Source organism: Rhinatrema bivittatum, chromosome 11 (assembly GCF_901001135.1).
Source record: "Rhinatrema bivittatum chromosome 11, aRhiBiv1.1, whole genome shotgun sequence".
Taxonomy (NCBI): domain Eukaryota; kingdom Metazoa; phylum Chordata; class Amphibia; order Gymnophiona; family Rhinatrematidae; genus Rhinatrema; species Rhinatrema bivittatum.
In genome coordinates, this window is record NC_042625.1 from 71,838,888 (window position 1) to 71,863,822 (window position 24,935).

Here is a 24,935-nt window from a genome sequence, read left to right on the forward strand (position 1 = left end):
TTGTTAGAGAAAGTGGTGCCCAGGGCCTGGGGTTACTTGCAGGTTCTCGGTTCCATGGCTTCCACTTTGGAACTGATTCCTTGGGCATTTAATGGTATGAGACTTCTGCAGTCGGTGTTGCTCTCCCAGTGGAACCCGTTGTCAGAACAGTTTCATCTTTCACTACCTCTTATGGAGCTAGCCAGATCCAGTCTCTCATGGTGACGTGGTCAGGATCAATTGTGTCGCAGAGTAGACTTGGAAGTTCCGGAGTGGATAGTTGTTACCACCGATGCCAGTCTCTCCAGATGGGGACCTGTATGCCAAGCTCAGTTGGTGCAGGGCCAGTGATCAGCTGAGGAAGCATTGTGGCCTATCAATCTCTTAGAGACGAGAATGGTGCAGTTCGCACTGTATGCCTTTCTTGCGCAGGCGGCCAGTAAGGATCTTGTAAGACAGTGTGATGACTGTGGCTTACATCAACCACAAGGGTGGTACAAAAAGTCAAACAGTGGCTCAGGAAGCCCAGGAGTTAATTCGCTGGGCAGAGTAGCAACTGGTATTACTAGCGGCTTCTCACATAGCCGGGATAGACAATGTGCAAGCAGATTTTCGCAGTCAACAACAGCTGGATCCCGTAGAATGGGAATTGTCGGAGGAAGCAATGCGTCTCATCAGTTGCAGATGGGGCAGACCCCACATGGACTTAATGGCAACTCAGCGAAATGCCAAGGCTCCACGCTTTTTCAATTGCAGAAGGGAATGTGGATCAGAAGAGGTTGATGCCTTGGTTCTTTCTTGGCCACGGGGTATCCTCCTGTACGTGTTTCCGCCATGGCCGCTGGTGAGCAAAATGTAGTGGTGTGTTGAGATTCATCTAGGAGACGTGATTCTAGAGGCACCGGAGTGGCCTCAGTGGCCATGGTTTGCAGATCCGATGAATCTAGTGGTGGACGGGCCATTGAGGCTCGCTCACTTACCAAAGCTTCTGCACCAGAGTCCCATATTTTCAGATGAGGCGACTCATTTCTGTCTCGCAGCTAGGCTTTTGAGAGGAAACGCTTAAGGGAGAAAGGATATTCTGAGGATATCATTTCCACTCGGTTGCAAGCTAGAAAGACTTCTACCACCTTGGCGTATGTGAGGGTCTGGAGACCTTTAGAGGCTTGATGTGCGGAGCAGGGGGTTGAATCTACTCTGGCATCCGTAGTGCATATTTTGACCTTCTTGCAAAGAGGGTTGGTGAAGGGTTTGGCCTTTAACTCCCACAGCGTTCAGATGGTGGCTTTGGGCTGTCTTCAAGGCCATCACATCTGGATGTGGATGGAAGTTGTGTCCCTCTTGGAGCCTTAACTTGAGGCTCCCTTAAGGATATGTGTGCGGCTCCATTCAAGCCTCTTAAAAGGGCTACTATGAAAGATCTCACCTTAAAGGGGTTATCTTGGTGGCAATTTGTTCCGCTAGAAGGATTTCGGAGCTTCAGGCTTTGTCATGTAGGGATCCTTTTTTGAGAATTATGGATTCTGGAGTTTTATTGCAGGCAGTTCCTTCCTTCCTTCCTTCTGATGGTGGTGTCGTCGTTCCACTTAAGTCAATTGGTAGAGCTTCCGGCCTTTCCAAATTTGGATGCTACAGCACATCACATGAGAGAGTTGCGACTCTTGGATGTAAAGCGGTCATTGTTGCAGTATCTTAAGGTCACTAATAGCTTCCAGTTGTCTGACCATCTTTTTGTGCTATGGAGTGGTGCAAAAAAGGGTCATAAAGCTTTAAAATCCACCATAGCGTGGTGATTGAAGGAAACTATAGATTTGGTGATTATCTGTCCTATCCCTGTAGGGTTAAGGGCTCACTTGTTCTCAGGCGGCGTCCTGGGCAGAATGTCAACAGATATCGCCACAAGAGAGTTGTCGGTGGAAATCATTGCATGCTTTCTTTCGCCAGGCGTTTTTGTTTGGATATCCAGGCCCCAGAGGCCATGGGCTTTGGAAACGAGTGTACTTTGAGCAGGACTTTCGCAGTCCCATCCTGTTTAGGGAAGCTTGGGTACAGCCCAGGAGTCTGGACTGATCTGTGTACGTACAGGGAAAAGAAAATCAGTTCTTACCTGCTAATTTTCATTCCATAGTACCAAAGATCATTCCAGAGTCCCACCCAGTTGATGTGGGAGAATTGGAGAGTCCGCTCAATCTGTTATTGTAATTAGCCTAAAGAATGGCACAGGTTTTGATTAGTTCCTCACGTTTTTAAGGTTGGAAAGATTTATCCATTATAAGTTTCCACTTCCTACTGCTCGTTCAGGCGGATATGAGCACATTATTTGTGGTTGTGTTCGTTGGTATCTAGGCTTGGGTACTTATCAATACTGAAGGCCTGCAGGTGGCACATTATGTTATGTGGCAGTGTCAGTGAAACTTTCTCTATCTCCATTTGCTGAAAGGGAGGCAAAAATCATGAGTCTGGACTGAGCTGTCAGGAACGAAAATTAGCAGGTAAGAACCAATTTTCCTATATCTCCTTTGTACAGAAAGATACTTTTCATGGAAAAGTGAGAAGTCTGTTAATTGTAAATTTGATTCAGCAGGTTCCCGAGGCCATGGAAAAAACTATCGTGGCCACGGAAACAGAGGACCAGTGAGAGGAAGAGGCAGAGGGAGAGGAGGGAGAGGGCGAGGCTCCATGGGAGGAGAACATCATGATGAGGAAGATGATATATATGATGAAGAGATGGAGGTAAGTTATTCGCTGTTTGACCTACCTTCACCTACATTTGGTAGCCTACACTTAGTGTGCCAATATAATATCAATCTAGAGACTGATTACCAAAAGGTGATACACACATGCCGTCATCAATGCTCCTTTGAGCTCAGGCTTGCTAATTACCTTTAAGTGAGCTATATGTTGAAGGTTATCGTGTAATTACCATATTTAAATGAAGAAAAATCTCCACTGAATAGGTAGAAAATATTTTGAGAGGCTGTGAGCCTTGTGGGTTTCTTTTAAATGGCAATAAGGAAATCTAATAATAAACTGTGTCATTGTAGGGGAGAGGTAGTGTTAAGAATCAAGTTCTGCCCTTTCACTTCAACTCATTAATCACTTCTGCACGTTTTAATCACAGTACTGGGAAAATGAAGAACCGCTGGGAGAGGAGGAGTATGACGATTATTCCAAGGAGCTGAACCAGTATAGGAGGTCGAAGGAGGGCAGAGGGCGAGGTGAGGGATGTCAGAAGAATATCACATTAGGGCGGCTGCATTTGTGGGATAAAATGCAAGCTCATTTTCAAGTTGTACATTCCTACAGGCTGGGCAGTTGATTCAGAGGGATGTCTCCTGTGTTTTTTCAACCACTTTGGAGGGATGTCTCACAGAAAATCTACAGTTACAGCACTCTAGGAAATAGAAAACTGCTAAAATCTTCTGCCCTGGATAGTTAAAAATGAAACAAACTAATAACCAAATCTTCTAGTCTGGTTACACTGAAGTGCAATGCTGATTAGAGATAATTTGGGTGTTTGGACTACTTTCAAGAAAGTAGATTTGTCCCTGAGACTGGATTCAGAAATACTGAATTACTATGAATAAAAGGGACAATTTTTTTCTCAGCTCTCTCTGCCAAGCTTTAGCTGTACAGCCGAGAGGCCAAAACTCAGGCAGCGGAGTGATGCAGATAGTGTTGATACATGTGGCAGTTGCCAGTCCATGTTTTATGATCATTTTGACGAGTTACCCTTGAGGAACAGGAATGCACATTTTTTTTTCTATTGCTTTTTTCTTTCACTGAAGGTTATGGCCGAGGCCGGGGCCGTGGCCCCCGAGGAAGAGGGTTCAAGGGAATGGGAAGAGGCAGGGGACGAGGTGGCCATAGAAATAAAGGCGGGAATGATGAAGATGACTTCTGTGATGAGGACATGGGCGTAAGTAACTGCTCCCATTTGTTTGTTCCTAGACAATGGAGAAGGACTTAACAATCAGCTAGAGACCTTGGTAGAAATGTTCCCTGTAAGCTGAGCACATATGTGCATGCACATACAGGAAAACAGCATGCACAAGAAAAACAAATAGTGTTTCAAAGAACACAGTGCACAAATTTTGTACATTATGTTGCACATGAAAACTTTTTTGTGCATGCAGCCCATAAAAAATTAGAGGGATCATTACTCAGTAATTTTTCTTTCACCTGCTTCAAGTCCAGAATGGGTGTGTATGTGCCTGCTTTCTTGGGAATCACTAAATAAATGGAATACTTTCCTTGTCTCCACTCCTGCCATGGAATAGGAACCACCACCACCAACTGAAGAAGACAATCCAGAGTGACCCTTTTGCTGCCTCCTTTATGGGCAACCAACATGCTGTGAAACCTCTATGGCGTAACCATGTCTTACAACCGGCAGGACCCACGGATCTATAGTTATTTCAGGTCCACTTCCCATAAAATTGAGTCAGCTGACCTTCAGTTTGAAGAACTGGGGAAGGAACTCTCTGTATCTCATTGTGAACTCTTGAATCTTTCTCTGCCGCCTACACCACCATCTTTTGAGTTCCTTCTGTCTGTCCGAAAGGCCTGAGTTCTGTTTCTGGCATGCCCATTCTGAGAGGATGTACTTTACTCAGTTGGTAACACCTCACGTTCTTAAATCTGGAAGACCCCTTGGGCTTATTCTCCAGCAGCTTATGTGCCTTGGACTCCCCCACAGTCTTACACCACTTCTCTAAGTTTTTCCCAAAGAAGTCTCCTCATAAAGGCAACTTAATTAACCTTTCCATGGAATATATATCCGCTGACCAGTTATGCAGCCATAGGAAATACCTGGCTGATGGCAGAAGACGCCATCTGTCCGGCCGAGGTTCAAACTAAACAATAAAGGAAAATCTGCTATAAAAGCAAGACAAGCCTCCAGTCTTTCCACCTCACACAGAAACCAAGGCATCCACCTTAGGAAATTTCAACTGCTCCATAGCCTCATCAAGAAGAGGGTATAGCTTGTTCCCTGTACGTACCCGGATCAGTCCAGACTCCTGGATTTTGCCTCCCCTCCAGCAGATGGAGCCAGAAGTTTTGGCGGACTCTGTCCTAAACCCTGAGGTGCACCTACAGTTCGTCAGTATTTCTCTGTCTCCAGCAGATGGTGGAGGTGCAAAACCTACAGTCTGGTCTTAATTACTTATATAACCCCCCCCCCCCCCCCCCAAAAAAAAAAACAACCCAGACCCTAAAGTGGTCCATCTCTTTAGGAGAGATGAGTTGGACCCGCTCATTCCGGCTGTTTTGGAAGAATTAGGTATTGAGGTACCTAAGGAAGATTCCCGTTTGGGGAAACATTGACCCAGTCATGGTGGGTCTTCGGGGTCCGACAAAATCTTTTCCCTTTCATTTGTCCGTCACCGATTTGCTGTTCTGGGAATGGGACACTCTGGACTTGGGGGCTGAAGGTCAGCAAGGCAATGGATAGACTGTATCCCCTGCCCGAGGAGGCATTGGACCTGTTAAAAGTGCCTAAGGTGGATGCAGCAGTGTCTGCTGTAACCAAGAAGACCACCATCCCGGTGACAGGAGCAACAGCACTTCGAGATCTGCAGGACCATAAGCTTGAGGTGCAGCTTAAGCGCATTTTTTAAGTTTCTGCGCTGGGAGTCCGGGCTGCAATGTGCAGCAGTTTTTCCTTGTGTGCAGGGCTTCGTTGGGTCCAACATATATGCAGAATATTACCTCTCTTTCTCAGGAGCAAGCCGTTAAGGCAGGACACCTGGATGCCGCGGTGGCATACAGCACTGATACCTTGTATGACCTGCTTCGGACATCAGCCCGCTACATGGTGGCAGCTGTCTCGGCCCGACGAGTTGGTTGGTTAAGGAACTGGTCAACCAACGTCTCCTCTAAGGCTCAGTTGGGTTCTTTGCCATTTAAGGGCAAATTGCTGTTTGGAAAGGAACTGGAAGATATGATACAATCCTTTGAAGAAAACAAGGTCCATTGCTTACCGGAGGATAAGCCTAGATCGAGGGGTTCCTTCCCTTCCCGGTCTCGTTTCCGTGGGAATTGCAGATTCCGAGCTTCTTGTTTGTCGGGGTCCTCCTCCAGGCAGCCTGCAGGCAGGCAACAATCATGGTTTCAGTCCTTTCGTGGCCGTAGATTCAGAAGATCCGGGGCCTCTCAGTCCGAAGGAGGAGGCAAATCCTCTCAATGAAATGCAGCTGGTCCGTTCCGCTGGTGGGAGGCAGACTGTCTCAGTTTTACGAGGAATGGACCAAGTTAACATCAGATCAATGGGTCCTCATGGTAATAAGACAAGGCTACGCTTTAGATTTTGCTTGGCACCTTCGGGATCGCTTTCTAATCTCCCCTTGCTCCTACGAAGAAAAATGTCAGGCGGTCAGGGACACTGTAAGGCGCCTGATCAATCTAGGGGCAATAGTTCCAGTTCCCGCCAAGGGATGGCGAAAAGGCCATTTACTTCGTAGTTCCAAAAAAGGATGGCACCTACTGGCCCATACTGGACCTGAAGCGAGTCAACAGATGCCTTCGGGTTCCACAATTTCGCATAGAGATTCTGTGATCAGTCATAGCTTCGGTTCACAAGGCGAGTTCCTAGCGTCTCTCAATCTCACCAAAGCGAATTTACACATCGGCATCCGTCCAGACCATCAGACGTTCCTGCGGTTCTCCGTGCTGGGCGATCATTTTCAATTTTGCACTGTTCCCTTCGGTCTGGCTACAGCACCCAGGACTTTTACCAAAATCATGATCGTAGTGGCGACACACCTGAGAAAAGGTGGTTTGTTTGTACATCCCTATCTGGATGACTGGCTATTTCGGGCGAAGTTGGAGGAGCTCTGTCATTCGGTGGTAAGCAGAGTGCTTCACCTACTACAGTCTCTTGGTTGGGTAGTCAACCCCGCCAAAAGCCACCTGACTCCACAGTCTTTGGAATTCCTGGGAGCTTTGTTCGATACACGGCATGGCAGAGTCTTTCTCACTGAGGACCGCATTGTCAAGCTGCAAGGACAGATTCGAGACTTGTTGTCCAAGAATCCTCCAAGAGTATGGGATTACTTGCGGGTCTGTGGTTCCATGACCTCCACCCTGGAGTTGGTGCCATGGGCCTTTGCTCATATGAGACCTCTACAGTCAGCATTGCTTTCCCGTTGGAATCCCGTTTCCGAACAGTTCCACCTTTTCCTTCCCCTTACGGATTCTGCTCGGTCCAATCTCGACTGGTGGCTCCTCTCAGACCACTTGAACCAGGGTATGCCCCTGGAAATGCCTCTCTGGACGGTAGTGACCATGGATGCCAGCCTCTCCGGTTGGGGAGCAGTCTGTCAAGACAAATCGGTACAGGGCCTCTGGTTGCTGGAAGAATCCAGTTGGTCAATCAACCGTCTGGAGACCAGAGCAGCGAAGTTGGTGTTGCAAGCCTTTCTGCCGCTTCTACAGAGGAAATCGGTTGGACAATGCAACAACGGTGGCTTATATCAATCGCCAAGGAGGAATCAAGAGCCAACCGGTGGCACTGAAAGCTCAGCTCCTGATTCATTGGGCAGAGCATCATCTCGTCAGTATCGCAGCCTCTCACATTGCCAGGGTAAACAACTTTCAAGCCGACTTTCTCAATTGCCACCGACTCGATCCCGGAGAGTGGGAACTCTCCACAGAAGCTTTCCAGATGATATATGACGGGTGGTCCAAGCCAAGCATGGATCTCATGGCCACGTTCTGAAATGCCAAGGCTCCTCATTTCTTCAGTTGGCGCCGGGAGACGGGGGCGGAAAGAGTGGATACCCTGGTTCTTCCCTGGCCTTTAATCGGAAGAGTGCTTCGAAGAATAGAGACTCATCCGGGGGAAGTGGTACTAATTGCACCAGAGTCACCGAGGTGTCCCTGGTTTGCGGATCTAGTCAACCTAGTGGTAGACGGTCCACTGCGGTTCAGAGAGTTGCCGAATCTCCTGCATCAGGGGCCCATCTGTTTGGATGAGGCAGATCGCTTCTGTCTCGCGGCATGGCTTTTGAGAGGCAACATTTGAAGAGCAAAGGATACTCAGATGCGGTGATACTCTCTTATGGTTGCGAAAGACTTCTACATCACTAGCTTATGTTAGTGTGGGGGATATTTGAGGCCTGGTGCATTCAACACAGCATAGATCCCACTCGAGCGGTAGTGGCGGATATTCTCTCCTTCTTGCAGGCCGGCCTTGCTAAAGGATTGTCCTGCAGCTCGCTACATGTGCAGGTAGCGGCTCTTGGATGTTTCCATGGAAAGTTACGAGGAATTTCTTTGGCCGCACATCCTGACATGACGCATTTTCTTAAAGGGGTGAATCATCTGCGTCCTCCGCTTAAAAGGCCTTGTCTGTCGTGGAATTTGAACCTGGTTCTTAAAGCTTTGTGTAACGTGCCATTCGAGCCCATAAAAAGGACTACTTTGAAGGATCTTACTTTAAGGTGTCATTTCTCGTGGCTATTTCTTCGGCTCGTAGGGTGTCGGAACTTCAAGCTTTGTCTTGCAGGGAGCCCTTTTTGAGAATTAAGGATTCGGGAGTTTCCTTGCGGACAGTTCCTTCTTTTCTTCCGAAAGTGGTCTCTTCTTTCCACTTGAATCAGTCTATGGAACTGCCATCCTTCTCTGGTTTGGATCCTTCTGATCCCCATTCCACTGAGTTACGAAGATTAGACATCCGACGAGCCTTGCTGCGTTATTTGGAGGTTACAAATAGTTTTCGCATGTCTGACCATTTATTTGTCCTCTGCAGTGGCCCTAGGAGAGGTCTTGAGGTGTCGAGGGCTACTATAGCCCGTTGGTTAAAAGAGGCCATTGGATCGGCTTACCTCCTCCAGGGTCGTCCTCTCCTGGAGGGTCTCCGCACGCATTCTACATGTTCCCAGGCAGCCTCGTGGGCTGAGTGCTAACAGATTTTGCTGCAGGAGATTTGTAGAGCAGCCACTTGGAAATCGCTGCACACCTTTACTCGTCATTGCCGGATGGATGTGCGAGCTCCAGATTCTGGGAGTTTTGGTGAAGGTGTGATCCGAGCGGGACTCTCAAGGTCCCACCCTGAGTAGAAGAGCTCTGGTACATCCCAGGAGTCTGGACTGATCCGGGTACGTACAGGGAAAGGAAAATTAGTTCTTACCTGATAATTTTCTTTCCTGTAGTACCACGGATTAGTCCAGAGTCCCGCACTTTTCAGCGTAGGGATAACAGAGAGTCTGCTCGTTCAGTTCTTGGTTACTTTGCCTGCAGATAAGTGATTACATTATTTGAACTTTTTTATTAATGTTTTTCAATCTTGTTATGGGCTCTGCTACCATTTGGGTTAGTTAGCCTGGTTTCTATGGGTTTGAACCCCAGTTATAGCAGATAGTTAAGTAGAGTTTTGAATCATTCTGCTTGTATACATTAAAATACTGATGGACTGTAGGTGGCATCTCAGGGTTTAGGACAGAGTCTGACAAAACTTCTCTGTCTCCATCTGCTGGAGGGGAGGCAAAACTCAGGAGTCTGGACTGATCCGTGGTACTACAAGAACGAAAATTATCAGGTAAGAACTAATTTTCCTTTCATCGCTCTGCGCACTTTCAGTCCTGCATCTGGAGTCTTTCACTCCACAGTTTGTTTGTTGTGTGCTGCCCTGGATATATATGGTTGGCATACAAATAAATTTAACCAGAACCACAGAAACCAAAGCCGTCGTCATCCTATGAAAGGGAAAGATTTTGGCAGGACCTCGAAGACCCTATAAAATATTTTCTCCTTAATTGGAGGATTCCATCCAGTCGTACTTAATACCAATTTCTGCTACTGCCTGAGTAATCATAGCCAGCAACTCCTCTCTTTTAAATAGCCAAACCATACATGGATTTTCTCCTTCTGCAAAAGGGATCACCCTCTCTTCTAGAAGATCCCCTTCCGACTCGCTGAAATCCCCAGCCAGATCCCTAAGAGAACCTGCATCTGAATGTAGAGAGGTTACCTCTCTCTTGGGCTCAGAATCCCACCTGGCCCTCTGGCTGGGAAGGTAGTACAGGGACTTTTGAGGGGAAAGAACCCAGTCTGGATTGAAAAGGAGTGGAGCTTGGTTTATTTAAAAATGTTTGGTGCATAAACACCACAGATACCGGAGAAAAAGAGGCTGCTGAAGACAGACATGTCCCCAGACAGAAGCTCCACATGCCTTAACTCTTGTGAAGACGCCGATCCGCCACCTTGGTGGATAACACCAATGGTTCACAGGAGGCTTTTCTTTTCCAAATGCTGCTGCTTGCACTGGAATCCAAAATGGCCACCTCAGCTACTCATGGTACCCAATTTCTTTGGAGGAGGGCTCCCTTGAATAAACCTCCTTTCCTCTTGAGTAGTCACGGCACCCACTCGAGGCCAACAGTCCCATGCTGGCTGCCACACATGTTGCAGTATTTTCTGCATTCAGTGGAAGCAGCCATGCTGCACAAAGAGCAAAGCTTCTCTCTTACCTCTTAATACACAAAGCTTCCCAAAAGAACATGATAGCCCTGGATTAAACAAATCCCTGCTCACATCCTCCAATCTTTATCCTTTATCCTTTTTTTCTTTTTTTTTAATTTTTTTAAATTTTAATCATCCAAGAAGGAGAAAGAAAGAAAGAAAATTAAGAATATTTCCCTTAGCAAGGATCCAACATCTGGCTACCAGAGCTTGAACCTCAGGGCTCTGATCTCTACTAAGAGGTCCTCTGGGAGACCTGACCAAAATGGGCCTAGAAGAATGAACCAGACTACTGGCTTTCAGTCCCATCTCACATGAGGGAGGGAAGCAAGCTAAAAAAAGGTACCCGACACACACACTCACACTTCCTAGCGTATTCCTTTGCTACCAGGGGAGGAATGGTTGAAGACCAAACATCTTCCTAGGAGCAATTTGTCCAAACTTGATTTCCAGCTGCAGGATTGCACTTCTATCATCTGCCGGAGACAGAGAAATACCGAGGAGCTGCAGGTGGCACACTGCCCTATAAGGGGTGACATCAGCAAATCCATTATTCTCTACCTTCATCTGCTGGTAGGGAGACAAAACCCATGCGCATGTACCGGACTGGTGGGATGATAAGGACTAGTGAGGTTATCTATCTAGGAGAAAGTTTATTTTATTCTTCTCTGACTTACTCATGCCCCCTCTGAATTTCATTTTTTTTCCTTTCTTTTCCCATTCCCATTAGGATGGTGGAGGGGGAGGGATGTACAGAAGGAATGACCATGACAGATCACATCACCACCGCTCTGATAAGAAAGGGAAGGTGATTTGCAAGTACTTCGTGGAAGGCCGGTGCACCTGGGTAAGGAAATGTTCAGCCAGTCTGATGATGGGGACCCAAAACACACTAGTTTCCCAGCATAATTCTTTAAAGCATGGAAACTTTCTGTTTAGCAATAGTATATATTGCATTCCATATACCTGTTTTATTTTATAATTATTTTATTTTAAATTAAATCAAACCTTGGAGAGTTTTAGAATGTGATTTAAGCTCTTGCAGATCCCTGCAATTGAATTTTAGAGCTCTCATTGAGCATTGTTTTGTTTTTCTTTTTTTTGTAGGGATAGAACAGTACATTCTTCCATACCAGCCTCTTGACAAACATCTTTATAAACTAGTTAGAAGGGGATTACAGGAGACGACAATACCACCTTATTGTATCTCTCCTACTTCATATGTCTTGCCTCTGAAAATTGAGCAAGATGATGTTCTCTTGTGACCATAAGAGGTCTTCTCTTTCATACTTATAACTTTAATTTGCTTTTGGTGAATTTGTAGTCTTGATAGTCCTCAACTGGTCCTTAACTTTCTTCAGAGTGGACCTGTGATCTTTGAAAACTAGTGATATTAGTATATTGGCTGCAATTAGTGGAAGGTAGTTCAGTTAAAAATGTATGGGCATTGGCATCAATGGTTGTTGCAGAAAGGTGGCATTTCTCTGAACAATTGCAATGTGCTTCCCCTGGAAGCCCCACTAAATCTCTTAAAAGAAAAACAAGTTTTGAAATCAAAAGCCCTTTTCTTCACAGACTTCATCTAAAGCAAGGTTGTATGTATGCATAAGAATGTTGGTGTGCAAGAACATAAAAATACTGACAGAAACCTGCTGGAACCTGGCTTTTTGTTTCCTTTCTGCTTCAGGGAGATCATTGTAATTTCAGCCATGATATTGAAGTCCCACGGAGGAGAGGACTCTGCAAATTTTATGTGACTGGGTTTTGTGCCAGAGCTGAGAACTGCCCATATATGCATGATATCCTTTTTTTTGTGATTTCAGCTACTGGTGCATGGGGAGCTGCTGCATCAATGACATTCTGAATGTCCATAGCAGAGTGGAAAGGGAAGAGGGTGGCTATTGCAGAAATAATGCCAACAGAATCATAGTGCAGAGTAATTCATTTTATTTTTAGATGCTGAGAGTGTTATCATGTTAGGGGGGGGAGGGTATTAGCCAATTTTAAGGTAGGCAGCAGGGAGAACCTTTTGTACATGCATGGTACAGGATAAGGATTGTAGTTCATTTAAGAGCAAGGGCCAGTAAGCCAGGGTACCTCTAGAAGAGCAAAATTTCAATGCTTAAAAGCGGAAATTATTTTTTCTAGATCCTTAGCAAAGTAGGTATGTGGTGTTAAATGATCTATTTCTAGGACAGGAAGTTGGCTCTGTGTGGCTTTCTATCCTAAAATTGTTTACCAACTTCAGAGGTCATTAGGTGCACACTCTGAAAAGGATTAAAGAGAATAAGATAAGCCTAGACAAAGGAGAGGGATGGGGTAAAGCACAGGTTAGCTGAATGATGCAGTCAGTGGCAATGGTGGGATTGTGACATTTCTTTGGGTTGAGGTACTGTTCTACTCAGCTGTAAGAAGAAAAACTACATTTGTGCTTACATAACATTTCTTGATCCATACAAGTCTGTTCTCTTTAACCTCCACTCTTTACGTGAATTTCCCTGTAAGCTATTCCACACAACCGGGAACTGCGTCAATGGTGATGACTGCATGTTTTCCCATGAGCCTCTCTCGGATGAAACCAAGGAGCTTCTGGACAAGGTGGGGATCATAGTAGGAAAAATGCAAACAAAAATAGACACTTTATCTGAATAGATAGCTACCTGAGTTTATGTAAGATGGCTACATCCTTTTTCTTTCAGACTGCCAAAGAGACAGGGTGCTACTATCCATTAGGCATCAGCACAGTGCTTGACATTATTACAGATTTAGATTTACTTTTATTAAAATTTATGAATTGTCCAACACAATAAGGCCTGGGCGATGAACAAGAAAAACATACATAATGATAAAACAATAACAGAACTGAACAACAGATAACAATTATAATAAAAGTATCATAATCATAAAAGTAAATATACATCAGTAAAAATAAAGCAATAATAATTAAGGCAATGAGCTTAAAAAATCGTAAATTAAAAATAGGCTAAATTAAATAAAAAGGTTTTTACTTCTTTCCTGAATTGCTTAACTGAATCTAATTGTCTCAAATCCATCGGTAACGAATTCCAAAAAGTAGGCCCTGCCACGGAGAAAGCACATTCACGGGTCGTATGTAAACAGACCACTTTTGGAGAGGGAATCTCAAGTAGGTCGCGTTGTGATGAAGGGTTCTTGTTGGATGATAAAATTTTAAGATTGAGTTTGCCCAATGACATGTCTGATCGTTTAACAGTTTGAAAATTAACAAAGCAACCTTATACTTTATTCTCTCCTGTATTGAGAGCCTATGAAGCTCAATCAATGTAGATGTAATGTGTTCCGTTCTTTTTAATCCTGAGAGTAACCACGCTGCAGAATTTAGTAGCAACTGTAGAGGATGCAAGGAAAAGTATGGGAGGCCAAAGAATAGACTACTTCAGTAATCGATGATTGGGAGGATAGAAGCTTGGAGTACAATGAGAAAATCTGCTTCATGAAGCAGACTTTTAAGGTCAGACAGTAAGCGAAGCCTATAAAAACCTTGAGATATGATTTGTTTTATCTGGAGACGACAGGACAGTGTATCATCTAATATAACTCCAAGACTTTTAATGTGGTTCTTGATTGGGCCATATCCACTACTTGGGATAGTTATTGCTGTTCTGTGTTTCAAATTAGTTATCAACAAAAGAAAAAAAGTGTTTCTCTGTTGACAACTAGGACAAGTGTCAGCCACACAAGTAGGCGATGTCATCCAAGGACTCAGATGGAAAAGCTGTCTCAGAGAGCTCAGAAAGTTAGAGAGAATCTTTCTGAGCATGCATGGACATTCCCAAAATATTTTTCTGTCATTTTTCTTTTTCTAGAATGAAAAGACATTTTTTGCACACTTTCTCTGTCTCTAAAGCTGATGATGGAAGTTCCCTGTACGTACCCAGATCAGTCCAGACTCCTGGGTTTTGCCTCCCTTCCAGCAGATGGAGACAGAGAAAGTTTCACAGACACCACCTCTTAACCCGGTGTGCCTCCTGTAGCTCCTCAGAATTTCTCTGTCTCCAGCAGATGGAGGAGGTGCAAAACCTGCAATTCTGTACCTGAAAAAAAATATAAGAAGTGATTCTTGTGGCTCCGGAGTGGCCACGAAGGCCTTGGTTTGCAGATTTGGTCAATCCTAGCAGTGGACGGCACCTTGAGACTGGGTTATCTGACAAAGCTTCTACGACAGGGCCCTGTATTTTCAGATCAAGCGGATCACTTTTGTCTAGCGGCTTGGCTTTTGAAAGGAAGCAATTAAGGAAAGAATATCCTGAGGATGCTATTTCTACTCTGTTGCATGCTCATAAGACTTCTACTTCCTTGGCATATGTCAGGGTTTGGAGAGTTTTGAGGCTTGGTGTACAGAGCAGGGGGTTGATCATCAGCGAGCTTCAGTGGCACAGATTATGGCCTTTATGCAGAGAGGTCTGTTGAAAGGTTTGTCCTTTAGTTCCCTGAGAGTGCAGGTGTCGGCCCTGGGCTGCTTGTGAGGCAAGTTTCATAGAACATCCCTAGCTGAGCATCTGGATGTGGTACATTTCCTCCGAGGGGCGAAGCATCTGCGCCCCCTGTTTGTCAGGTGTGCCTCTCTTGAAGCCTTAATTTGGTCCTCAGGGGCATATGTGAGGTGATATTTGAGCCTCTAAAGAGGGCCACCATAAAAGATCTGACTTCGAAGGTGGTTTTTTTTGGTGGCGATTTGTTCAGCCAGAAGGGTGTCTAAGCTTCAAGTCCTGGCATGTAGAGAACCCTTTTTGCTGATTTCGGATTCCGAGGTCTCTCTGAGGACGGTTCCATCTTTTCTGCCAAAGGTAGTTTCAGTGTTCCACTTAAATCAGTCAGTGGAGCTTCCGGCCTTTACAAATTTGGAGTTCTCTGTACGTACCCAGATTAGTCCAGACTCCTGGGTTTTGCCTCCCTTCCAGCAGATGGAGACAGAGAAAGTTTCGCAAACTTCACCTCTTAACCCGGTGTGCCACCTGCAGTTCCTCGGTATTTCTCTGTCTCCAGCAGATGGAGGAGGTGCAAAACCTGCTGTTCCCTGTACGTACCCGGATCAGTCCAGACCATGGGTTGAGCCTCCTGTCCAGCAGGTGGAGACAGACCAAAACTGTGAGGGTATCCTATATCAGGACAGAGCCTACCCTACACCCCTTCAGTATTCATCTGTCTCCAGCAGGTGTAGGCAGCTGAACCTTCGGTTCCCCTTCTTCTTCCCTTAGTTTTCCTGAGGGGATTTTCTTTACTTTTGATCTGGATCAAGCAAGTATTAAATTCTTGTTAAAAAAAAAAAAAAAAGAGAACTTTGAAAGTTTTCTCCCTTTTTTTCCCTCACAGAGACAATTCGGTCTCTCTGCTCTGCTGGGAGCCTGGGGGGGGCTTGCCCATCCTAGGCCCCTTTTTCCCGGTGACCAACTGGGGTGATACTGGTGGTCCATTCCCTCCCCCATTATCTAGCTGTCCACTGTAAAACAGTACCCTCTCAGGGAGTGTTTTTCCCCTGGCTTAGCTGAGCAGTTTAAAAAAAAAAAAAAAGGGTACAAGCAGGGCTGAATTTGTTACTTGTATTTGTTACTTTTTAAGAACTGTGGTCAGCTCCGGCAGCATGCAGAGTTCAGTCGCTGCCTCCGCTGACCGACTTCAGCCCTGCATAGCTCAGCTGTTTTCACTTTTTTTGCAATTTTTTTTCTTCAGCGATGATGCCCATTCCAGCGCCTGTAAAGCATGTGGAGAGTCTGTCACACGTTTTTCCCGCGGAGGCCTCTGTTCAGGGTGCCTACAGGGCAGGACTTGGACATGGACGAAGGGTGCTTCCGTGCCTCCAGTGGAGGAGGACATGGGAGAGGAGCCAGAAAAGGAGGCGCCCCTGGATGGCGACAATCATAGGGTCGTTCATCTCTTTCAGAGGGAGGAACTTGGTCCTCTTATTCCGCATGTCCTGGCAGAGCTGGGAATTGCGGCACCTTCAGAGGATTCCAGTCTGGATTCGGTGGACCCAGTCCTGGCGGGATTACGTGGCCCAGCTAAGACCTTTCTATTTCCTCAGTTGATAAAACAGCTCATGACCTGGGAGTGGAATACTCCGGAAGTGAGTCTGTGAGTGGGTAGAGCTATGGATAAACTGTACCCCTTGCCAGAGGAGACCTTGGAGCTCCTGAGGACTCAAAGGTCTCCCGAAGGTGGATGCTTCGGTCTTGGCGGTCACCAAAAGGACCACCATTCCGGTGGCCAGGGCAACAGCCCTCAAGGACCTACAGGACAGGAAACTAGAGGTTCAACTCAAACGCATATTTGAGGTCTTGGCTCTGGGGATCTGAGCAGCTGTCTGCAGCAGCCTTGCGCTTAGAGCAGGCCTGAGATGGATTTAACAGATCTTGAGTGCCAGAGACCTTCCTCCTTAGGAGTCGGCTCAAAAGGAAGTGGCCTACGGGGCGGATGCCTTATATGATCTCCTTCAGACCTCCTCCAGAACTATGGTGTTGGCTATATCAGCCAGGAGGCTCTTATGGTTGCGCAATTGGTCGGTGGACGTTTCCTCAAAAGCGCAGTTTAGTGCGCTCCCTTTCAAGGGGAAGTTCCTTTTTGGTGAGGACTTGGAGCAAATAATCAGATCTCGGGGTGAGATTAAGGTGTACAAGTTGCCAGAGGATAGGCCGAGGGGGTCTAAGGATTTTCCCCCAGCCCGCTCTTGTTTTAGGGGCCAGAGGCATTTTCGCCAGAATAGATCAGTGGGCACAAGCCAGCGACAGACCTCGGGGAGATTTCAGTCCTGGTTGCAGTCCTTTTCGTGGGCGCAGGACCGGCCGAGATAGCCCCGGCCAAGGAGCCCTCGCTATTAAATCTTCGCAATGAGTGGCGACCGGCCCGTTTCTCAGTGCCGATCATCGGGGGACGACTCTTCCTTTTCTTCGAGGAATGGGCCAAGATAACATCAGGCCAGTGGGTACTCCGTGTCATCGCTCACTGCTACGCTTTAAAATTTGCTCACCCTTTCCAAGACCTCTTTCTGGTCTCTCTGTGCAGTTCTCCAGCGAAATGACAGATAGTCTGTCAGACCATTCACCGGTTGGACTCCCTGGGGTCTATTGTTCCCATTCCTCCAGGGGGACGGGACATTACTTCATTTACTTTGTGGTGCCGAAGAAGAAGGAAGGGTCGTTCCGTCCCATTCTGGATCTGAAGAAGGGGAACAGTGCCCTCAAGGTCCCACACTTCGGTATGGAAACATTACACTCTGTTATCGCAGCGGTGCACTTTTCTGGATCTGATGGAAGCATATGTGCACATAGGTATATGTTGGGACCTTCAGAAATTTCTTCGCTTCATGACCTTGGGACTGCATTTCCAGTTCTGTGCTCTTCCTTTCAGCCTGGCGATGGCTCCATGTACTTTCACCAAAGTGTAATGGTAGTGGTAGCAGTGACCCTTCGCAAGGAAGGGATTCTAGTCCACCCATACTTGGATGATTGGCTCATTCAGGCGAAATCAGACATGCTCTACAAGCAGGCAGTAGCCGCGGTAGTGCATCGCTTACAGTTCCTGGGATGGGTGGTCAACCAGGCCAAGAGTCATCTGCAGCCATCTCAGATCCTGGACTTCTTAGGGGCCCGGTTCGATACCCGGCTCGGCAAGGTCTTCCTTCCAGATGAAAGAGCCACCAAGCTGCGATCTCAAGTGCAGCACCTTCTGGGGACACTGAATCTCAGAGTCTGGGATTACTTACAGGTTCTGAGGTCTATGGCGTCCACTCTGGAATTGGTACCATGTGCATTTGCTCACGTGAGACCCTTGCAGAGGGCATTGTTGTCCCGGTGGGACCCTATGTCAGAGGAGTTTCAAGTTCCTTTACCACTCACAGAGTCCGCCAGGTCCAGTCTCAGCTGGTGGCTGGTGCAAGATCACTTAGCACGCGGAGTGGATCTCGAGGTGCTTCAGTGGGTGATTGTGACAACAGATGCCAGGCTCGCCAGATGGGGGGCTGTGTGTCAGTCTCATTCGATTCAAGGTCAATGGTCTCCAGAGGAGGCAGCGTGGTCGATCAGTTGTCTCGAGACGAGAGCAGTGTGCTTGGCACTACAGAGTTTCCTCCCACTTTTGCGCAACTGGGTGGTGCGAGTCCTATCGGACAAAGCAGTGGCGGGACCAAGAGTTGCCCAGTGGCCACGGAGGCAGCTCAGCTGATGGACTGGGCGGAGTAGAATCTATCCATTCTGGCCGCATTGCACATAGCGGGAATCGACGATGTGCTGGAGGATTTTCTAAGTCAGAGGCTAGACCCCGGAGAGTGGGAGCTCTCAGACGAGGCCATGCAGCTCATTTCTCTCTGAACCTGATGGCCCCACGTTTTTTCAGCTGCCGGAGGGAGCACGGCATGGAAGGGGTCGATGCCCTGGTCCTCCCGTGGCTGAAAACAGTCCTGCTTTATGTGTTTCCTCTATGGCCTCTCATAGGAAAGATTCTTCGGAGAATAGAGATTCATTCTGGTCCGGTAATTTTGGTAGCTCCAGAGTGGTCCCGGAGACCTTGGTTTGCACACCTGGTCAATCTGGCAATGGACGATCCCCTGCACCTGGTTCATCTTCCGAATGTGCTGCAGCAAGATCCTATATTTTTCAACCAGGTGGATCGCTTCTGTCTAGCAGCCTGGCTTTTGAAAGGAGTCGGCTAAGAAGTAAAGGTTACCAGGAGGACGTCATCTCTACTCTGGGGCTCGCAAGACATCTACGTCCTTAACTTATGTCTGGGTTTGGAAAGATTTCGAATCCTGGTGTGAGGAGCGGAGAGTTCTCCCTCGTCAGGCCTCTGTGGCACAAATCCTGGCCTTTTTACAGAAGGGCTTCACTAAGGGCTTGTCGTTTAATTCCATTAGAGTTCAGGTGGTGGCAAAGTTCTCAGAGGCAAAGTTCAGAGAGCGACCCTGGCGGCTCATCCCGACGTGGTACGTTTCCTTCGCGGAGTGAAACATGTAAATCCTCCAGTTCGTAAAGTGTGTCCTTCCTGGAGTCTTAAGTTAGTCCTTAAAGTCTTGTACGAAGCTCCTTTTGAACCGCTTAGGAAGGTGTCATAAAAGGACTTGACCCTGAAAGCAGTGTTTTTGGTGGCGATCTGTTCCACTAGGAGAGTGTTAGAGTTACAGGCTCTCTCTTGCTGGGAGCCCTTCTTGCGGATTTCGGATTCGGGAATCTATCAGGACTGTTCCTTCTTTTCTTCCGAAGGTGGTTTCAGCTTTTCATTTGAATCAATCTGTTGAATTACCAGCCTTTCCTAATGCTGAAACAGAGCCAACTCACACTTGGGAATTGAGGTGCTTGGATGTCAGAAGGGTCCTTTTGCGGTACTTGGAGGTCACAAGCTCTTTTTGGCTTTTGGATCATTTATTTTTCTTGTGGAGTGGCCCTAAGAAGAGCCAGAAGGCGTCTAAAACGTCTATTGCCGCTGGCTGAAAGAGGCCATTGCTTCCGCTTATATTTGCCGTAGACATGTGGTTCCGGAAGGTTTGAAGGCACATTCCACTCGGTCACAGGCAGCTTCCTGGGTGGAGAATCAGTTGATTTCTCTGCAGGAAATTTGTAGGACGGCGACCTGGAAATCTCTACATACTTTTTCAGGACACTACTGTCTGGACGTCCAGGCTGCAGACGTAGTTAATTTTGGAGGCAGTGTCCAGAGCCGGACTTTCCAATTCCCACCCCAGGTAGGGCAGCTTGGGTACATCCCAGCAGTCTAGACTGATCCAAGTATGTACAGGGAAAGGAAAATTGGTTCTTACCTGCTAATTTTCATTCCTGTAGTACCACGGATCAGTCCAGACGCCCGCCCATTGGGAGTCTTCAATTTCTAGGAAGTCTGCTCGTGTGGAGTTTATTTTTATGATCATCCTACACAGAAAACTCCAGTGTCATAGTTCTAGTGTATATAGTTGGAGTTAATAATTCTTCTTGGTCCTTCCCTTGATATGCGTTTGTTCCATAAAGTTTATTATTTGCTTGGATTCTATTTATACTAAGGAGCTGCAGGTAACACACCAATTTAAGAGGGGGTACTCTCTGTTTCCATCTGCTGGAAGGGAGGCAAAACCCAGCAATCTGGACTGATCCGGAGTACTACAGGAACGAAAATTAGCAGGTAAGAACCAATTTTCCTTTACAGGTGAGAAACTTTGCTTTGTATTCATTCGGATGTGAACTGTTATGGCTACATTTTTCCATACAGAAGCCCTTAAGTCAGCCTTTCTGAGCCAGAGATTCTTGTGATCAGCTGCAGACATAGAGCTGAATCCCTCAGCAGTTAGTAGCAGTTGACAGTGGGTAATGTTACGCACGTGGCAAGGCTTTGAGAATCCATACGTGAGTGCATAAAAAAAAATTATAGGGGATGTTCTGTCCATGTCCAGAGACTCTAGTTGTCATGAGGCTAGTATAACTGCAAACTACCTTGTCTACTGAGAATGACTATTTATTTCTTGTTTATAAAACTGAAGTGGTCACACATTTTTCACATTTTTCTCTTTTCACTAGATGTTAGCTGAGGATGCTGAAGCAGGAGCAGAGGATGAAAAAGACGTGGAAGAGCTGAAAAAGCAGGGCATCAATCCTTTACCCAAACCACCTCCTGGAGTTGGTCTCTTGCCTACACCTCCTCATCCTCCTGGGCCCCCAGGACCACAGGGGCCCCCTGTGCCGCCAGGACCACCACCGGCTCCAACATCACCTAATGGTAGACCAGGCCCTGGAGGTCCAATTCCTGGGGGTCTGGGTCCAATTCCTGGGGGTCCTGGTCCCGGAGGTCCAATTCCTGGGGGACCCGGTCCCGGAGGTCCGATTCCTGGTGGTCCTGGTCCTGGAGGTCCAAGTCCTGGGGGTCCTGGTCCAGGTGGTCCAATCCATGGGGGTCCTGGTCCTGGAGGTCCAATTCCTGGGGGTCCAGGACCAGGTCCTGGTCCTGGAGGTCCAATTCCTGTAGGTGGTCCAATTCCTGCTTGTCCAATTCCTGGTGGAGGGCCAGTTCCTGGTGGCCCAATACCTGGGGGTCTCCCACCGCCACCACCTCCTTTTCCACTGCCTCCCCCATCTGGACCCATGCCGCCTCCGCAACAGCCAACGCCAGTACCACTGCCACCACAGCAGCAGCAGGACCTACAAGACCAGTTATGTCAGAAGAAAATCCCGTCTCTGTTTGAAATCGTGGTCCGCCCCACTGCACATCTGGCACACAAGCTGGGCGTCAGGTATATAGAAAGCAGTTTTCCCTTTATAGTAACAGCTAGGGAGAAGGATGCTGGTAGATGAGGCAGTCATCATCAGTATAAAGCCCAGTGTAGGAATGTTGCTGGTCAAGTGACGTAGGGCTAACACTTGCTCATAGGCACAAATCCTTACACAAGCCATGAAATATAAATCACCACCTTTGAAAGCTCATAAGATGGATGCAGCTCCATTAATTGGTTGTCTAAAGACCCTAAACTCCCTTATAAATATGCTTTTAAAACATGTTTTTTTATGGTTGGGAGAATGTTAAACACATGGATATAATATTGCCAATAAAGTATGTGTCAGCTAGCAGATAAAACCAAAGTCCTTCACTGCTACTTTCTGAAATTTCTTTTGGCTCATTCTCAAGGTAAAATAAGTATTTAAAAGCTTTGGAAAGTTCCTACATTGGCATCATCCTGCTTTTGAGGGTGGGAGGGTATAAAGTAGGGGTTGCTCCTGTGCCTATAGTTGGCAGAGGACATATGGTGATGCCACCTTGTTGATTGAAAGTGTACTTGTACAATAAAATGCTGGACAATAAACTCAAGGATTTCTTGAAAGGCAGCATGTGTATCATGGAAAAGTTAGCATCAGGATCCTGTTTGTTATTTGAAATCTCATTCATTTATGTATGCTTCCTCCTAGACCACCGGGTGCTCCGCCTCCCAGATTCCCTGGCCCTGGCGAATCTCCAGGGCCACCAGGATCTATGCCTCATGAGATGCCTATGGGCCCTGGAATGAATCAAGGGCCTCCCATGGGCTCAGGCCCCCCAATGATGCCGTACGATCCAGATGATCCAGAGAACTCAGGAATGATGCCACCAGGTCCCCCAGAACAGAACTTCTATGATGATTTCTACCAAGATCCAGGCCTAGAAATGGACTCAGAGATGATGGGCAACCCAGGTGCATTTTCCTGCTTTATTTCTTGGTTCTCTTCTTCTCCAAAAACACAGTCTGTACACAGTGAAGTCCATTTTCAGATAGTTTGTCCAGCTAAGTCATTATCTGGATAAAAACTTAGCTGAATAAGTTGGAGATGGTCTGCGGGCAGACTTGACTTAGCCAGATAGTACCAATAATCACTATTATTTATTTAAAACATTTCTAGTCCACCCCTTTTAAGTTATCTAGGAAGGTCTGGTGCCATAGAAAGGTCCTAAAGTTATTTGGATAAACTTATATGAATAATAGCATATCACCAGCTCTTTTTGACCTCTTATCCCCGCCAATTGCTTATATCTTTAATGGAAAGGAGTAGAGGCTTTGAAAAACCTTTAATAAAATCCATAACAATAACAAAAGAACCCGATAATGCTGTTGCTTTAAATATAATATGTAAAACACAGAGGTCCATATTCAGCTGTAGGTAATTTTCCATCGATAAGCATGCTGACTTAGCCATTTCATGTGGATGACATTTTGACGGCACCGCTTTTAGCTCTCCAGGGGAGAGGACACCTTGGGGAGGGTGACAGCTACTTCTGCTGGATGCCGCAAGCCTGGGAGGCTCTCTCCAGTGAGGCAGTCTGGATGACCCCCTCCCGCTGAGTGCGGGAATGGCGGCCATTTTGTCCACATTTTCAGCTGCCTCGAAAGCCGCGGAGGGGGAGGGGGATTTCCCTCTTTCATTGTCTCCAGTGGTTAGGGCCTCCGGGGGAGGTCCAGAGGCTGGTGAGAATCAAGCAGGAGGCGAGGAAGTTTCCCAGATTGACTCAGATGCTTCTTCTACTTTTTCATCTGACTTTGTTCTCCTATTGCACAAAGCTCATAAAGCTAGGAAAGCCGTGGGTCGGTTTAAAACAGTACAGGCAGCTTAAGCGCGCTCAAGACCAGCGAAGAGGCCTAGTCCCAACCGGGCTGAGGGTCCCAGGGGCCTCAGCACTGACTACCACCACAGACTCCTCCTCTGAGGCTAAAGAACAGGAGGATCTGCGGGTGCAGGGTCAGATATGGGTTTGGTGGACCAGAATCTGGATCAGGCATGGACTAAAAGCCCGGCGGTGGAAGGGGATGATCCCAAGGTGGTACGGCTGTTCCACAAGGAGGAGCTGGATCCCCTGATTCCCACGGTTCTGGATCCCACGAGAGGAATCGGGGCTGGAAGACGTGGACCCTGTCATGACTGGCTACCGGGGTCCAACAAGGTCTTTTCCTTTTTACCAGTCGGTCAGCACGTTGGTGTTCAGGGTTACTACCCCAAATCAATTAAGCCTGATATTTCACTTTATCCAGCTCACTGCTTCAACGGCAGGGGGGAAAGAAGATAAGAGGATTTATATTCAGACAACAACCAACAAGAACTGAATTGCACAGGCTGGGTATACAAATAAGCATGGGAGTAGCTTTCTTATTACGGCGGTTACTACCCCTAACCAATTAAGCTTCATTCTTCACTTTGATGCAGCTCCAGCACTGCTCTCTACATCAATGGCAGGGGTGGAAGGTAATTAGAACCAAAAAGTTACTAATAAGGGCCAAGAGTAACAGATAAGTAAATAAATAAGTATGAGAAAAATAAGTGTGAAAGCTTGCTGGGCAGACTGGATGGGCCGTTTGGTCTTCTTCTGCCGTTGTTTCTATGGGAGTGGCAGGCCTGAAGGTCAGCAAAGCCATGGATAAGTTGTATCCTTTGCCAGAGGGATACACCTGAGCTTCTGAAGGTCCCAAAGGTGGATGCATCAGTTTCGGCAGTTACTAAGAAGACAACTGTTCCAGTTGCCGGTGCTACAGCCCTGAAAGACCTTCAGGATAGGAAGTTGGACATACACCTCAAAAAGATATTTGAGGTATTTGCTTTTGGCATTCGAGCAGCTGGGTTCAACAGTTACAATCAGACAGCTCCTTGTCTGAATCTGAAATGCAGTAGCGGAGCAGCTGGAAGCTGTGGTGGCCTATGGCACTGATGTGCTATAGGATCTCGTTAGGACCTCTTCTAGGACAATGATGTCGAAGGTTTCAGTCCACAGACGACTCTAGTTGAGGAATTGGGCGGCCGATGTCTCATCCAGGTCTCAGTTGGGAGCCTTGCCTTTCAAGGGGAAATTACCTTTCATTCGCCACTTGGAGGAGATGATCAAGCTTCTCGGGGAGAACAAGGTTCATAAACTGCCTGAAGATAAGCCGAAGGGGAAAAGGGTCCTTTCCTTCATGTTCCTGTTTCAGAGAAAATAGGCATTTTCGGTCTACCAGAGCGTCAGGTAGCAACCATTGACAGTCCTTG

At 46.9% G+C, this 24,935-nt stretch overlaps 2 protein-coding genes across 5 annotated transcripts in view; one reads left to right on the forward strand and one right to left on the reverse strand.

Moving 5' to 3' along the window:
- The window catches only part of SAE1 (SUMO1 activating enzyme subunit 1), a 179,364-nt gene that overhangs the window by 115,680 nt on the left and 38,749 nt on the right, over positions 1–24,935 (reverse strand). The window lies entirely within an intron of this gene.
- Positions 1–24,935, forward strand: part of ZC3H4 (zinc finger CCCH-type containing 4) — an 80,086-nt gene that overhangs the window by 38,673 nt on the left and 16,478 nt on the right. For 3 of the 4 annotated variants that reach the window (XM_029619936.1, XM_029619937.1, XM_029619940.1), the window contains 8 exons: positions 2,561–2,712; positions 3,101–3,197; positions 3,768–3,898; positions 11,174–11,290; positions 12,131–12,242; positions 12,932–13,041; positions 20,976–21,685; positions 22,356–22,618. In XM_029619936.1, coding sequence (XP_029475796.1) covers positions 2,561–2,712; positions 3,101–3,197; positions 3,768–3,898; positions 11,174–11,290; positions 12,131–12,242; positions 12,932–13,041; positions 20,976–21,685; positions 22,356–22,618 — 1,692 coding nt within the window. The remainder of the gene's footprint in view (positions 1–2,560; positions 2,713–3,100; positions 3,198–3,767; positions 3,899–11,173; positions 11,291–12,130; positions 12,243–12,931; positions 13,042–20,975; positions 21,686–22,355; positions 22,619–24,935) is intronic. The other variant, XM_029619939.1, reaches the window with a different exon arrangement.